The following is a 13,593-nucleotide window of genomic DNA, read 5'->3' on the forward strand; positions in this document are numbered from 1 at the left end:
GCAATGCTTGTTGGTAGCAAGCAAGGACAGTGCTGTTGTGGTGCTGAGTGATGATGTGGTTGGGCTGGGTGAGGGCTGCGAGGGTGAGGGGTGCGAGGGTGAGGGGTTAAGTTAAGTTTCATCTTCTCCATCCAGGAAAAGATTGAGGCGGAAATAGGTTGTCTAGTTGGCACACAGCATCTAATAAAGATTAACATTAAGGCGGCATGTGATTTGAATATCACATACTCTGCTTTTAGGACCCTAGTCACCACTCAAATAATTAGTAAATCTTACAGATTTTTAAAAGTTAAATATAGACTAATTGACCGCTTCATATAAGGTACTGAGATGCATTTATTCAGACCACACCTGTTGGGTGCCTACTATATATAACGTCTCTGGAGCACACAGTACGCTGCTGCCCAGCATAATTAAAGCAGATATTTACTTAAGTATTTTGCAGTGAATAGTATGGTTTCTTGAAAGCTGCCTTCTTGTTCTGTCTAAATACAACTAAAGACCTCAATAACATCTACTGTACATAAATGGGGCTAACTTCCCAATTTAGGTTTGAGTTTGTATCCTCTCCTGCAGGCGCAACAATACCCATGCAAATTAGAAACAAATGAAACACCACAATCTTATCGTTCATATGTATAAATGAACCAAAACATAACCCTTACCTTTTGTTTTTGGTGGGTATTTACTGCTGTAGGGTGAGAAGTTTATGCACTCCACCACAACTAGAAGGCTCTGAACAATGCAATCCAACGTAGAAAAGTTCTGAAGAAAAAAAGAGGCTAAAGTAGTAAGCCATAAGCAAATTAAGTCTCAAAGACAGTCACACCTTGGGTGAAAAGGGTGGCACTTGCAACCCATTTAGCAATCAATAACTTCTTTACCATCACGTGCAACATTTGTTATTTGGGGGAAACAATCACTAATTTTGCAAGCAAAAACAAAACAGCAGGTCCATTGTATCTTTAGATGTTAAGTACAGGCATGCGGTTCTTTATTTGGGAGGATCTCAGTACTGTCTAAAGCTTCAATCCGAATGCAACTGGTGGAGACAAATATAAATTAAAACAAAAATCTGTATCTATTAGTACCATAAAAGTAATGTTCTATATGGCTCGCATTGAAAACTATTAGTGTGAGCAACCAGATATAAATCCAGAGCTGCAGCTATGCTGTGCTATAATTTGGGAAAGCACTCCGTTCCACTATGCTCACCCGCCTTGCCTGGGTCTCCAGAGACCAAAAGGAGATTTGAAAATGGTGGCTGGAGGTCTCTGCCCTCTCTGGACTCTGTTGGGTATCTACCCAACAAAGGGAGGCAGGAAGAATGCAGTCTGCACTTGCTGCACTAACTGCAGTTCTCTTCTGATGCATGCTGTAGGAAAAACATGCTGCTTTCCGCGCAGTGACTGCTTTCCACTCTCAATGTGAGGTTCTGAAACCACTGCTTTGGGATGGAGAACAGTGTGGTGTGGATTGGTGGCAGGAAACCACCTAGAGCTTTTAGATCGAGCCTAGGCCCATCACCTTCATTCGTTGCTTGGCCTTCCTATCAAAATTCTCTTTGTTTCTTTGGTGAATGCTTCACCTTTCTCCCACCTTTTGGCTGTTTTGTTCTGCCCTGGAGACTGCCCCTGTTACATGGACTTGTCCACTTCTGGCCATTATATAGGTTTGCGCCCTTTTTCTCGGCTCACAGTGCCGCCCCCCTTCCACACCCCAACCGTTAAACAAGTTACTTACTGTCAGTAACGATATATCTAAGTTTCATGTAGTTATAGATTCCTTACCTTAGAATTACCCCCAGGCGTCAGACTGGATCCGGAGAATTCTTTCTCAGCAGTACCCCTGTGCGACGGTAGGTGGAGCCAGTCAATTCTGCGTCATAATCACCAGGATGATGTCGCAGTATCTACTTAGACGTCGCCCCTGCGAGCTGTCAGTTCTTTTACACGACATTCCATGCCAGAAGCGCAGAGCCATGCAAGACACGGACCACCACAAAACTAAGGCCCTGAAACTGAGTCCCTAAGTCAGTTCGCAGAATGGGGAGGATGGGTGGGGCAGTAAGGAATCTATAACTAATACGTCTCTTACAAATATATTGTTACCAAAGGTAAGTAACTTGTTCATCTGAAAGACTATTAGTTATAGATTCCTTATCTTAGAATAGATACCACAGCAATCCCAATCCCGGAGGTGTGTCTGCAAACTAGGTTCTCACCAGAAAGTCCTGGAAAACTGAACGGCCATAGAAGCAGTCACTCCGGACTTAGAGTCTCCAGGCAGTACAGTTTAATGAATGTGTGCAGTGATGCCCATGTGGCTGCCTGGCAGATGTCACTGAAGAGGATTCCACGTTCCAAAGCAGTAGTGGCTGCCGCCGCACTGGTGGAATGGCTGCGCAGTCCTACCGGAGGGTCCTTTTTCACCAAGAAATAACAGATCTTAATGCAAAGGACAAACCATCGAGAGATGGTCTGTTTTTGCCCTGCCCGACATTTCTTTGCACCCACATAGGCAAAGGAGTTGATTGTCCACCCAGAATGGTTTTGTGTGTTCCAAATTAAATGAGAACGCACGTTTTGTATCCAAACGGTGGAGTCTTTCCTCCTCCTTGAAAGGATGCGTGGGCGGGAACAAGGTGGGCAAAGTGACGGTCTGTCCTATGTGGAAAGAGTTAACCACTTTGGGTAGAAAAGAAAAACCTAGTTTGAGAACAACCTTGTCCAAATGCACAGCAAGGAAAGGAGGTTTAGAGCATAGAGCCTGCAGCTCACTCACCCTGCGAGCTGAGGTGATGGCAACCAGAAAAACAGTTTTTAAGGTCAAGAGTCTAAGAGGACAATTAGGAAGTGGCTCGAAGGTAACGCATATGAAGTTAGTTAAGACCAGATTCAAGTCCCACTGGGGCATTACGAAAGGAATAGGAGAAGGTGGTGAGTAATGCCCTTCAGAAACCTTTTTACAATAGGTTACTTGAAAAGAGAAGGCTGGTCAGGAAGGTGGAGAAGGCAGAAATGACCGAAAGATAGCCTTTAAGGATGCCCAGCGCAGACCCCTGCTGGGCCAAAGAAAGGATGAATAGGAGACCCTCTGAAAGAGGGGCAGAAAGGGGAACCACAGCTTTTGCTGTGCACCAAGCCACAAATGTGTTCCACTTACAGGCGTATACTGTTTTAGTGGAGGGACGCCTGGCTGCCAAGATGACATACTAGACTTCGGGAGGAAGGTCAAAAGCGGTCAACTGTCGTCGTTCAATATCCACGCAAGGTGGTGGAGCCTGGACAGCCTGGGGTGGAGAACCGTCCCCTGCTGCTGCTACAGAAGATCCTCCCGAAGAGGCAGTCTGATCGGAGCATCGATGTTCAAGAGCTCGGGATACCAGATTCTTCGTGCACAGTCCAGAGCCACAAGAATGATTTGGGCTCGGCTGCACTTATCTTCAGCACTCTGGGCAGAAGTGGTATAGGCGGAAAGGCGTATAGAAGATCGCAATTCAACTCGCAACGAAAAGCGTCGCCAAGCAAGTTCTGCCTTGGAAATTCCAACGTGCAGAACTGCTGACATTGCGCGTTGTCTTCGGTGGCGAACAGATCTAACCAAGGCTCTCCCCATTGCTGAAAGATCTTGCACCACCTCAGAGTGAAGACGTCATTCGTGATCCATCATGCACCGGCGGCTGAGTTAGTCCGCACTGGCGTTCAGGGAACCTGCCAGGTGCTGAACCACCAGGGACATGCCCCGATGTTCCAGCCACGTCCAAAGGCAAAGAGCATCTTGACGTAGGGTCCATGACCCCACCCAGTTTGTTGCAGTACCATATGGCGGTGTTGTTGTCCGTGAACACCTGCACTACCGTTCCTCTGACAGAAGGAAGGAATGCCTTCAGTGCAAGACAAATCGCCCGGAGCTCCTGAAGGTTCATGTGGAGCCTGGATTACGCCAGAGACCAGAGATCTGCTCTCCGCCTCTCCCATGTGCCCGCCCCATCCCAGGAGCGACGCATCTGTCGCCACTGTGAACTCCGGTTGGGGAAGGGAGATGATCTGCCGCTGACCCCAATCCTGGTCCGTTAGCCACCACGGCAATTGGTGTTCAGTGCCCTCTGAGATCTGGACGCAATCTGAAAGATTCTCCAGATGCTGCGCCCACTGGAACTTCAGGCAGGGCTCGCAAAATTCACTCGACCGCTTGCATTTGCGAGTTAGATTAATTCAGGACGAGCTATTTTTAGGTCCTACACCCCCTTTCTGGGGAGTAGGAAGACAAACTGACATTTGACCTCTGCCTCTGAAAGCAGAGGAAATGTGACAAGATAGCAAGATTTAAAGGCATCTTTATTGCTCACAAAGTAAATGAGCCATAAAAATGCTTTTAAATCTTGTTAACTTGTCACATTTGCTCAGCTTTCAGAGTCAGAGGTCAAGTGCATTTCACTTAGGTCGAGGAGATTTTGTACGTTACTAGACCTGCAGGTCTAGTGCATTTTATATGATTTTTCGAGTCCTGTTCAGGTCTCACTGCAGAGCGCGCATACGCCACCTGGCATGATCCACCAGCAGGAGGCCATGAGGCTCAGCAGCCTCAGGGTCATTCTCACCGCAACCCGGGCTAGAGGCTCAAACATCTGTATCATAGCCCAAATATCCCGGACTCGCTGCTTGCGATGATAAGCCCGAAACTGCACTGTATTCAGAACTTCTTTGATGGAAAGGAACTTCTGAGAGGAAACCGGTGTGACTTTGGCAAGTTGATAGTGAACCCCAGCAAGTGCAGGAGGTCCGCCGTAGAGGTGGGAGGCGACGGCATGGGGCGAGCTCACCTTCAACAGACAGTCCTCAAGATGGGGGGGGGGGGGGGGGGGGGGGGGGTGGACTGGAATCCCTGATCTGCACAGATGAGCTGCGACCACAGCCATCACTTTCACAAACACCCTAGGGGCGCTGGTAAGGCCAAAGGGGAGCACGGTAAACTGAAAATGCTTGTGGCCGACTGTGGGCTGGCAGGACAGGAATGTGGAAATAAGAATCCTGCAAGTCCAATGCTACCATCCAGTCTCCAGGATCGAGGGCAGACAGGATCGGAGCCAATCTCAACATTTTGAACTTCTCCTTCCGGAGGAAGCGGTTGATGTCCCTAAGATCCAAGATAGGACGTAGGCCTTTGTCCTTTTTGGGTACCAGGAAGTAGTGGGAATAACAACCACAACCTACTTCTGGCGCAGGGATAGCTTGATAGCTCCCTTGGCTAAGAGACTTAAATTCCTTGTGGAGAAGGGCCCAGTGATCCTTCGACATGTGATGGTGTTGGTGGCATGGAGGGAGGGGTAGTCTTGAAGGGGACGGAGTAGCCCCTTCAGACCATCTGCAAAGCCCACCTGTCCCACGTGAGGTTGCGCCAGTGGGGGAGGTGATGGTGGATCCTGCAGCCCACTGGCAACTGGTGGCCCTGAAAAGTCGGACTAGGAAGGTTTGGAGGCAGCTGAAGGGGAGGTGGTGGGAGTCATTGGCAGACTGAACCGAACCCACAATGCTGGGTCCCACAGCCACGCAGAGGCTGGGTGGCTTGTGCGGCCCTGTGGCTCTGGGTGGATTATGGATGGGTACCCCTTCCATTGCCACGAAAGGGGCGAAAGGCTATCTGCATGGGGCGAGAAGTTGCTGCAAGGCCCAACGACCTAGCCCTAGAGTCCTTGAAGCGCTCAATAACGTTGTCTGCCTTGTCACCAAACAGGGGATGGACATCAAAGACCATGTCCAAAAGGCTAGATTGGACATCCACAGAGAAGCCAGAGGTTCTTAGCCAGGCATAGAGCCTAAGGGCTACCGACGTGGCCATCGTCCTACCCAGTGAGTCGGCAGTCTCCAGCCCACACCAGATGGTGAACTTTCCTGCATCTCAACCTTCAGCAACAGCTCGGGCGAGCACGGCCTACGGGCACTGTGGCAGCACTTGCGCAACCGTGTCCCACACTGAATGTGTGTAACGGCCCAAGAGACAAGAGATGTTCACCGACCGCAAACTTAAGATGGTGGAAGCAAAGATCCTCCCAAGATGGTCCAGCTTCTTGGATTCTGTATCTTGAGGAGCAGTAGGGAATCAGTTTCCTTTCGAGGCTTGGGCCACCAAGCTCTCAGGGGTAGGATTTTGGGAGAGGAAAAGTGGGTCAGCCAGGGCCGGGCGGTGGCATCGGGAAATCATCCTATCCACAGGTGCCCCTGTGCTGGGCTTGGACCAGGAGCTAAGAAGGATGTCAGAGAGGGCCTCATTGAAAGGCAGCAAGGGCTCCGAGGAGGCTGCTACTGGCTTAAGCACCTCAGTAGGAAGCTCAAGGTCCAAGGCCTCAGCCGCCCTACGCAACACTTTGCTCACCAGATCCTGCGCTTGTGTTTAGTATTAATTGCTTTTTATGCTTAGGGTGGTGCTGTCGCGCTTCATTATGCAGCTATAACGTGGCACTCGGTTCACAACCGCTGCGAGCACTTTGCATCAGTGATCATGTTTTATTTACAGTACTTTTCAGTAGCATACAGAGCAGGCTGCCTAAAATGGCTTATGCCCACTGCCAGCAACTTTCACTTTAGATTTCAGAGCCTCGGACAAGCAGAGCAATAGAAGCGGGAGCTTGCCTTGCTTTCTACTTTCACTTGTAAGTTTGGCCGCTATTAGCCACTTCGACCTGCTGCCTTGCACATCCCTGCCTGTAAAGTTTAGGTAATCGTGTGCTGGTTTAATGTGTGTACCTTGCTCAGCTGACTGGTGCGATGACTCATGCCCGGGTTGCCCGCCAGGTAAACTCCTCACCGTCGGAGGGCTCACGCTCCAGTGTCAGGTGCAGACTGCTATTTCAGGGGCTGTGTGAAGTCCCTCATGTTTAAGCACCCTTATTGTGCCCTGGCAGCACTTATCGCCTTCCAAAATACTCAGTGGCTTATGTTCTGTTTCCCAGTGCCAGCCTGCTCACAGGAGGGAGCACCTTGTTAGGATCATCTGTACACAGTCCTGACATGACAACACTTCTTACATCAGTATACATTAAATGTAGCTAACGGAGCGGATCACTGGCTATACAAATAAACTAGGGACGCATTGGCACAGTTACAACAAAGTTAGGCGTCCAGAGCCAATTCAGCTTATGTTCTGTGTAATTGGTCAGTTTTACAGCTCTTTTGGTGAAACTTGCAAAATACAGTCTGAATCCGTGCAGGGCTGGCACAGTATGTAATCCTTTAAAGGTCAATAAAATAGATGTGATTGAGCTGGATACAAAACACTGAATACATAAAGCAGCTGATGTTTAAGTGCAGGAAAATGAGGTTTTTATATTTCCAGGTTACCCTAACCGCAGCAAACACTGGGGCTTTCCAGGGCTCGCTGCCATGATGGCACATTTTATACGATTAATAGCGGTAAAAATCTGAAATCTTAACACAAGAGGCCAGAAAGAGGGAGAGGTGACAACATGCTTCATGCACACAAGTACTTTGAATACAAATGGAACACTGTAAACTTTCTCAAATGTCACAGACTTGCTGAACCACTCATCCATGCATAGAAAACATAGAAAATACCGGATAGCTAATGGCTAAATGGGGCCGACCCAAACCCCCTCTCTTAACTACTTCTAAGTAAAATATTGGTAATATCAGAGTCCACTATGCAGGCAGAGCTGTATCGCAAGGTCTAAAAATATAAAAATGTAAAATAAAACCAATCTTCATGAAGTGTCTCGCACTCTGAACAAAAAGCAGTGTCTTAAATTAAAGCTTCACTAGTTTCAACGGTTTCATAGGCAGTGCTTATATTTCAATTAGACACAAAGTTACATATTAACCCCTTGCTTGCTGGTGACGGCTCCCATCCGTCATGCGTCGCGGTGGGCGTGTGCTGATGACGGCCGGGAGCAGTCATGACCACGCCCGCGATCTGAATGTGCCGCACAGGCGCGGAATTCCGGCTGTGGGCAAGGGGTTAAATAAATCATAGTATTGGGATGAAGGAAAGGTTAAAGACTCACAGTAAGGTAACAATGACAATTCTGTTTACCTACGGCTTCATACCAAACGAAACCAAAACTTGACCCAGGCCGCTCAATGAAAAGCAAAGCCCACAATTCTCTCCTGTCATTATAGCAAAGCATTCTCTTTACTGAGTTTTGAAATATAAATGCTAACAGCAGCACTTAAGCCAACTAAAATCCTGTTCCCATAGATCTCAAAGTGGCATCTCTGTTAACTGGCTGTGCCCCAGCCCTACGGCTGTCTTGCATAATCTCAGCATTTAATTTCAGGTTCATTTTGTTAGTGTTGCCGCAGAGCAATCTTTGAAGGAAGTCTAGTGCAGCTGAATGATTTACGCAGGCAATGTTTCTTTCCACATGTCAGTAAATTTTCAAACACTCTGGTACTGAGTTTTGCCCCTGTTTTCACCCAGTACTTTTTCGGGAATGTCTAGCATTTAAAACAAGCATTTGCAATGAAATAGGTCGTGCATTTACAAAAGTTTGAGCTATTCGCATTGTAAATTACAATGTCTTATTTATGTTTTGGTTTTTGAAACAAATAAGAGGCATTGCAATGCTAGTAGCTTAAACTCACAAATGCGAGACCTATTGCATTGCAAATGTTAGTTTCAGCAAGCAACTGGCGATTGCTATTAGGAATAGGGATATATTCACCCTCCTACACCAGGGATGGATAAGATTCAACTTTGTGCGGATGACAGTGTTGCTGCTCCATGTTAGCAGGTGTTCTCAAGAAATAGCTTTTAAGGTCTTTTCTTCATACATGGTATTAGGGCAGCTATAGGATTAATAAGACCAAAGTAATTATCTAACTGTGAGCCTGATATATTGATCCTAGGTACGGCCACCTGCATAAATGAGCAACTGAAGTGGTGCCTGGGTATCAGATATTCATCAAAGGTTGAAGACTTAAAAAGGGTAATTATTACCCGTTACTTTTAAAAGTAAAAGCATTGTTTGCACAATGGAAGTCGCTCCCGCTTACCATTCCAGGGAGGGTGGCACTGATTAAAATGGTGGTTCTTCCCCAGTTTCATTTTCTTTTTTCAGCTATACCGTGTGTGCTCGTGAGTTTTTTTTTTAAAGAAAAATGTAACCTGTTTAGATTTTTTATCTGACAGAATAAAGCTGCTAGATCAGCTCCCCCTATTATCTTGTCAGTCTACCAGTCATTGGAATTTTGACTTTGGAACATTCCTTTTGGGCACAGTTTTTTTTTTTTTGTAAAACAATTTTTATTGTTGTAAAAGTAAACAATGGGCATTTCCAAGGCTTTCATTGCATACATCAGTAATACCGGATTAGAAAGGCGAAACATAGTAAACACAGCATATTATGTCAAAGAGATATCAGTAATACAGTCATGACATCCGTTCAGTATATACACCCTGTTTCTTGACTACCCCATCCTTTCTCCTCTTCATTCCGAATCAGTATCACTATCCATCTGAGGTGGTTCACAAATATGCCCTCTATATTCATTCCAAGCTCCCCAAATTTTGGCCCACTTTCGCGAACACTTCCCATTCAGATATACCGCCTTTTCGGCAACCATCGCTGAATCCAGATCTGTACTCCAGGCACTAAGCGCCGGTAACACGGGAGACCCCTAGGCCCTAGCCACATTCTGTTTAGCGTACATAATACCAAGCGTGGCTTAGTCTTGTAGGGAGTTACTAAGATCATTAGGCTCCCAAATGCTCAACAAACAGCAACGTGGTTCAGGGAGTAGCGAAACGCGAACAACTTGTGAAACAGTCCGCATAACCTTGGACCAGAAACAAGCAATCAGTGGGCAATCCCAGATAGTATGGTAGAATGTCCCCACCTCACCACAGCCTCTCAAACAATACTGATGTATGATTCTTCCTATCCTGGGTAGTGTGACCCTAGTATAATATACTCGATGTATAACTTTTAATTGTATCAATCTGAGCTGCGACGGCACAGCAACCTCCTGAGGGGAGGAGAGCGCGGCCTGCCAGTCTGACTCATCAAATTCCCCTGCCTCTCCTGTCCAGGCCACTCTTAGTCGCACCGTGGGGGTCAGGCATATTGTTGACTAACTTATGGTAGACGAACGAGGTCGCCTTTTTCAGCATATGCTCCGTAAGCAGCCTATCTTCTAAAGGAGTGGATTCTGGCAGCTTTCCATCAATCGGGAGCACAGACTTGAGGGCATGACTGATTTGTAGGTAGCGGAAACGTTCCGCCTGTACCAAGTTGAATTGGGCCGCTAGCTGGTCAAAGGTGAGGATGGCACCCCGCCTGTAGAGGTCTCCAACCGTCGATATGCCTATCCGGTCCCAGGCCCCAAATCCCTTACTATTACAGAGACGGCTGAGGCGCCGCAACGCCCAGAGTGGCGTCATCTGCGTGATCTTGTCCTTACATTTAAGGCGAGCAGAAACCAGGTACCATAACTTCACTGTGTGTGCCGTAGGGACCAGCATGGCCGCCGCACCTCTGGGGTCATAGCCATCACCTCCGCCCCCTAGGTCGTATCTATCCGCCTTGAACACTGGCTCAGTCTGCGGAGCGTGGAGCCAGTGATTTATAGTCTTTAGTTGGGCTGCCCAATAATACAATTGGATATCTGGGAGCGCTATGCCTCCATCGAACCATCCCCGAACCAACTTTTGTCGGGAAATGCGCGCCGGTTTGTCCCCCCAAGGAGACCAGAGACCAGTGCGTTTATGTAAGTAAAATATTTTGGAGGCACGAGAAATGGAGTATTTTCCAGGATATTCAGTATTCGCGGTAAGGTCATCATTTTAAATAGTGCTGCCTTTGTTAAAAGGGTCAGCGGTAGGGTGTGCCAATGCCTCACATCCGTGCGGAATCGCTCAAGCGGGGGCAGTAAATTGCGGTGATAAAAGATCTCCCGATTAGGTGTCACCCACACCCCTAAATATTTAAAGGGTCCATCAGTGATCACCAGGGGGCAGCCATCCGGAAGTCGCGGTGGGGGCCTCTTAACCCCTTCGACGCTGATGACGAGCTGGGCTCGTCATGGCGTAGCCTCCTCGCACGCTGATGACGAGCCCAGCTCGTCACGTAAAGTGCGTTTCCGCAAAACCCAGCGTGCGAGCGGAATTCCACTAGCGCGCATGGTGTTAAGGACAAACACCCAATTGGACCAGTTGATTGTATATCCGGAGGCTCGCCGTAAAATCTCACAAATGTTAAGAACTATGAGTGACCGCCTAGGAAGAGTTAAGTAAAGAAGGAGGTCATCGGCATATAGCGATATGCGGTCCTCCCAGGACTCGGTCCAGCTGAGACCCCTTATCATGGGGTCCCACAGTATCCATGCTGCCAACGATTCAGAGATCAGTGCGAAAAGCAGTGGCGATAAGGGGCATCCCTGACGCGTACCACGGCCCAGCCGGAAGTCCCTGGAAATATGGCCGTTGGCTACATCATGTGCAAGCGGATTTGTATACAGGAGTTTCACCCAAGCACAGAACTTTGGTCCAAAGCCTACATGTTGCAATACCGCAAATAGATACAGCCACTCGACCATGTCGAAGGCCATTCGTGCATCTAAAGAAAGGATCACCGCCGGTTCCGAAAGAGCCGGGATCTGCGCCAATACCGGGTGGACTCGTCTTAAATTGAGAGCAGTGTTCCTGTTCGGCATAAATATGGATTGATCCGGGTGGATAAGCGTCTCTAAGTGTGGGGTTAATCGTACTGCTATCATTTTAGCCAGTATTTTAGCCTCCGCATTTAATAATGAAATAGGACGATATGATGTACATTCGTCCGAGGCTTACCAGCTTTTGGTATGGCTATAATCGTAGCCGTCCGTTGATCTCGGGACAATTTCCCCTTAGCCAAGCTGTCTTCAAACATTCGCAGCAGGTGAGGAACCGTAAGATCAGAGACGCGCTTGTAGAGTTCTATGGGGACCCCGTTCGGCCCCACGGCCTTACCTGACTGCAAAGAATTAATTGCACCCAGGACCTCATCTGTCGTAAAGTCCGACTCCAACAGTTCGGCATCAGAGTCCGAGAGGGAGGGCATTTGGATATCCTTAATGTAAGTCTGTGCCTCTTTAGATGACCTACAGGAGGAGGGGGTGTAAACCGCCTCGCAATTGGCCAAGGTGTCTACTATATCCATAGGGGTAGTGATTACCTCACCGTCGGCATTGCGAAGCTGCGCTATCGTCCTTTGGGCCCGTCTTTCTTTTCCAGCCACGCCAAAAGTCTCCCTGCTTTATCGCCAACCTCGTATATAATATGTTGGCCGCTGTCTAACCTGCACCCGCTGGTACTCAGTAAATTCAGCCTGTTTGAGGCGCAACTGGTGCGCAGCCTCCTCAGTAGGATCAAGATCATGTCTGGATTGTAAAACGTCCAGGTCGTACTCGTGTACTCGGAGGTCTTCTTGCACAGTCCGTTTATGACCCGTTATGGAGGCTATTGCCTGGCCCCTTAGCACCGTTTTGTAGGCCTCCCACAGGACCCCATGTGAATCAACGGAAGTGGTATTTTCTTGGAAGTAGCATTTCGTAGCCGTGACCAGGTCTTTTCTAATTTGTGGAATTTGTAAATAATGAGGGGAAATTGGGAAAATGCGCCTCCGGGCTTTCACATAAGAGGAATATACCATGGAGACTGGAGAGTGATCTGAGATACCTCTCGGGCCTATCTTTACCTCAGTTATATGGGGCAGGCTATCTGCAGAGACAAAAAAATAATCAATATGTGAGAGACTATTGTGTACCCCGGAGTAGAAGGTATAGCCTCGATCCCCAGGGTGTTTAAACCTCCCCCCATCCGTAAGACCCATAGCCTCTACATAACCAGTCAGCCGTGATTTATGCAGCCCTGTCATCCTGCCAGGATGACGGTCAAGTACATCGTCTAGAACCGCATTAAAATCTCCACCCAGTATGAGCGCGCCCTCCGGCAGCGTCAGTAGAAAAGCACTGAGGGCGGGGAGGGAAACTGAATGAAGGGCAGGTGGAATGTACACCGATACCACATTGAACCTCTTTCCTTCCCACAAGCAGGAAATAGCTGCAAACTGTCCTTGTGCATCTTTCCATACCTGCTGTACTATCACAGGAAAGCGTTTACATATCAGGATTCCCACCCCCCTGGAGCCAGAGGAAAACTCAGAATGCACTGCCATCGCGTATGCCCACCGATCCAGAGCCTTGCATGTCGACCCCATCAAGTGCGTCTCTTGAAACAATACCAATGCCAGGGCTGCCCTGCACACATTGCAACACCAATCCCCTCTTAATTTTATCTCCCAAACCGCGTACATTCCAGGTAACCAGGGTTAAAGGGGACACCGGGGCCAAGACCGGGGCAGTATCATCTGTTATCTTGTCACCCAAGACCTCGTTTGCCATCACTTTCAAAACCTCCTCGAAAGCCCAACACTGTATCACGCATTAGCACGCCCGTAACCTTGAAATACAGCCCAGAACTAAAGCTCAGAACAAAGTGTAACCATCCCTTCCCCCCCCAAACACTAATCTGAATTCGTACATTTTCACAGTAGTCAGTGACATCAAATTGCTTTGCCTCAAAAACCCCTTTCCAACT

General features: G+C 48.0%; 1 protein-coding gene across 2 annotated transcripts in view; it reads right to left on the reverse strand.

Annotated features, from left to right (window-relative positions):
- The window catches only part of RIF1 (replication timing regulatory factor 1), a 424,226-nt gene that overhangs the window by 208,900 nt on the left and 201,733 nt on the right, over nucleotides 1-13,593 (reverse strand). For both annotated transcript variants that reach the window (XM_086957241.1, XM_086957240.1), the window contains one exon: nucleotides 666-765. In XM_086957241.1, the coding sequence (XP_086813367.1) occupies nucleotides 666-765 (100 nt within the window). The remainder of the gene's footprint in view (nucleotides 1-665; nucleotides 766-13,593) is intronic.

Source organism: Lissotriton vulgaris, chromosome 2_1, assembly GCF_964263255.1.
Source record: "Lissotriton vulgaris chromosome 2_1, aLisVul1.2, whole genome shotgun sequence".
Lineage (NCBI taxonomy): Eukaryota > Metazoa > Chordata > Amphibia > Caudata > Salamandridae > Lissotriton > Lissotriton vulgaris.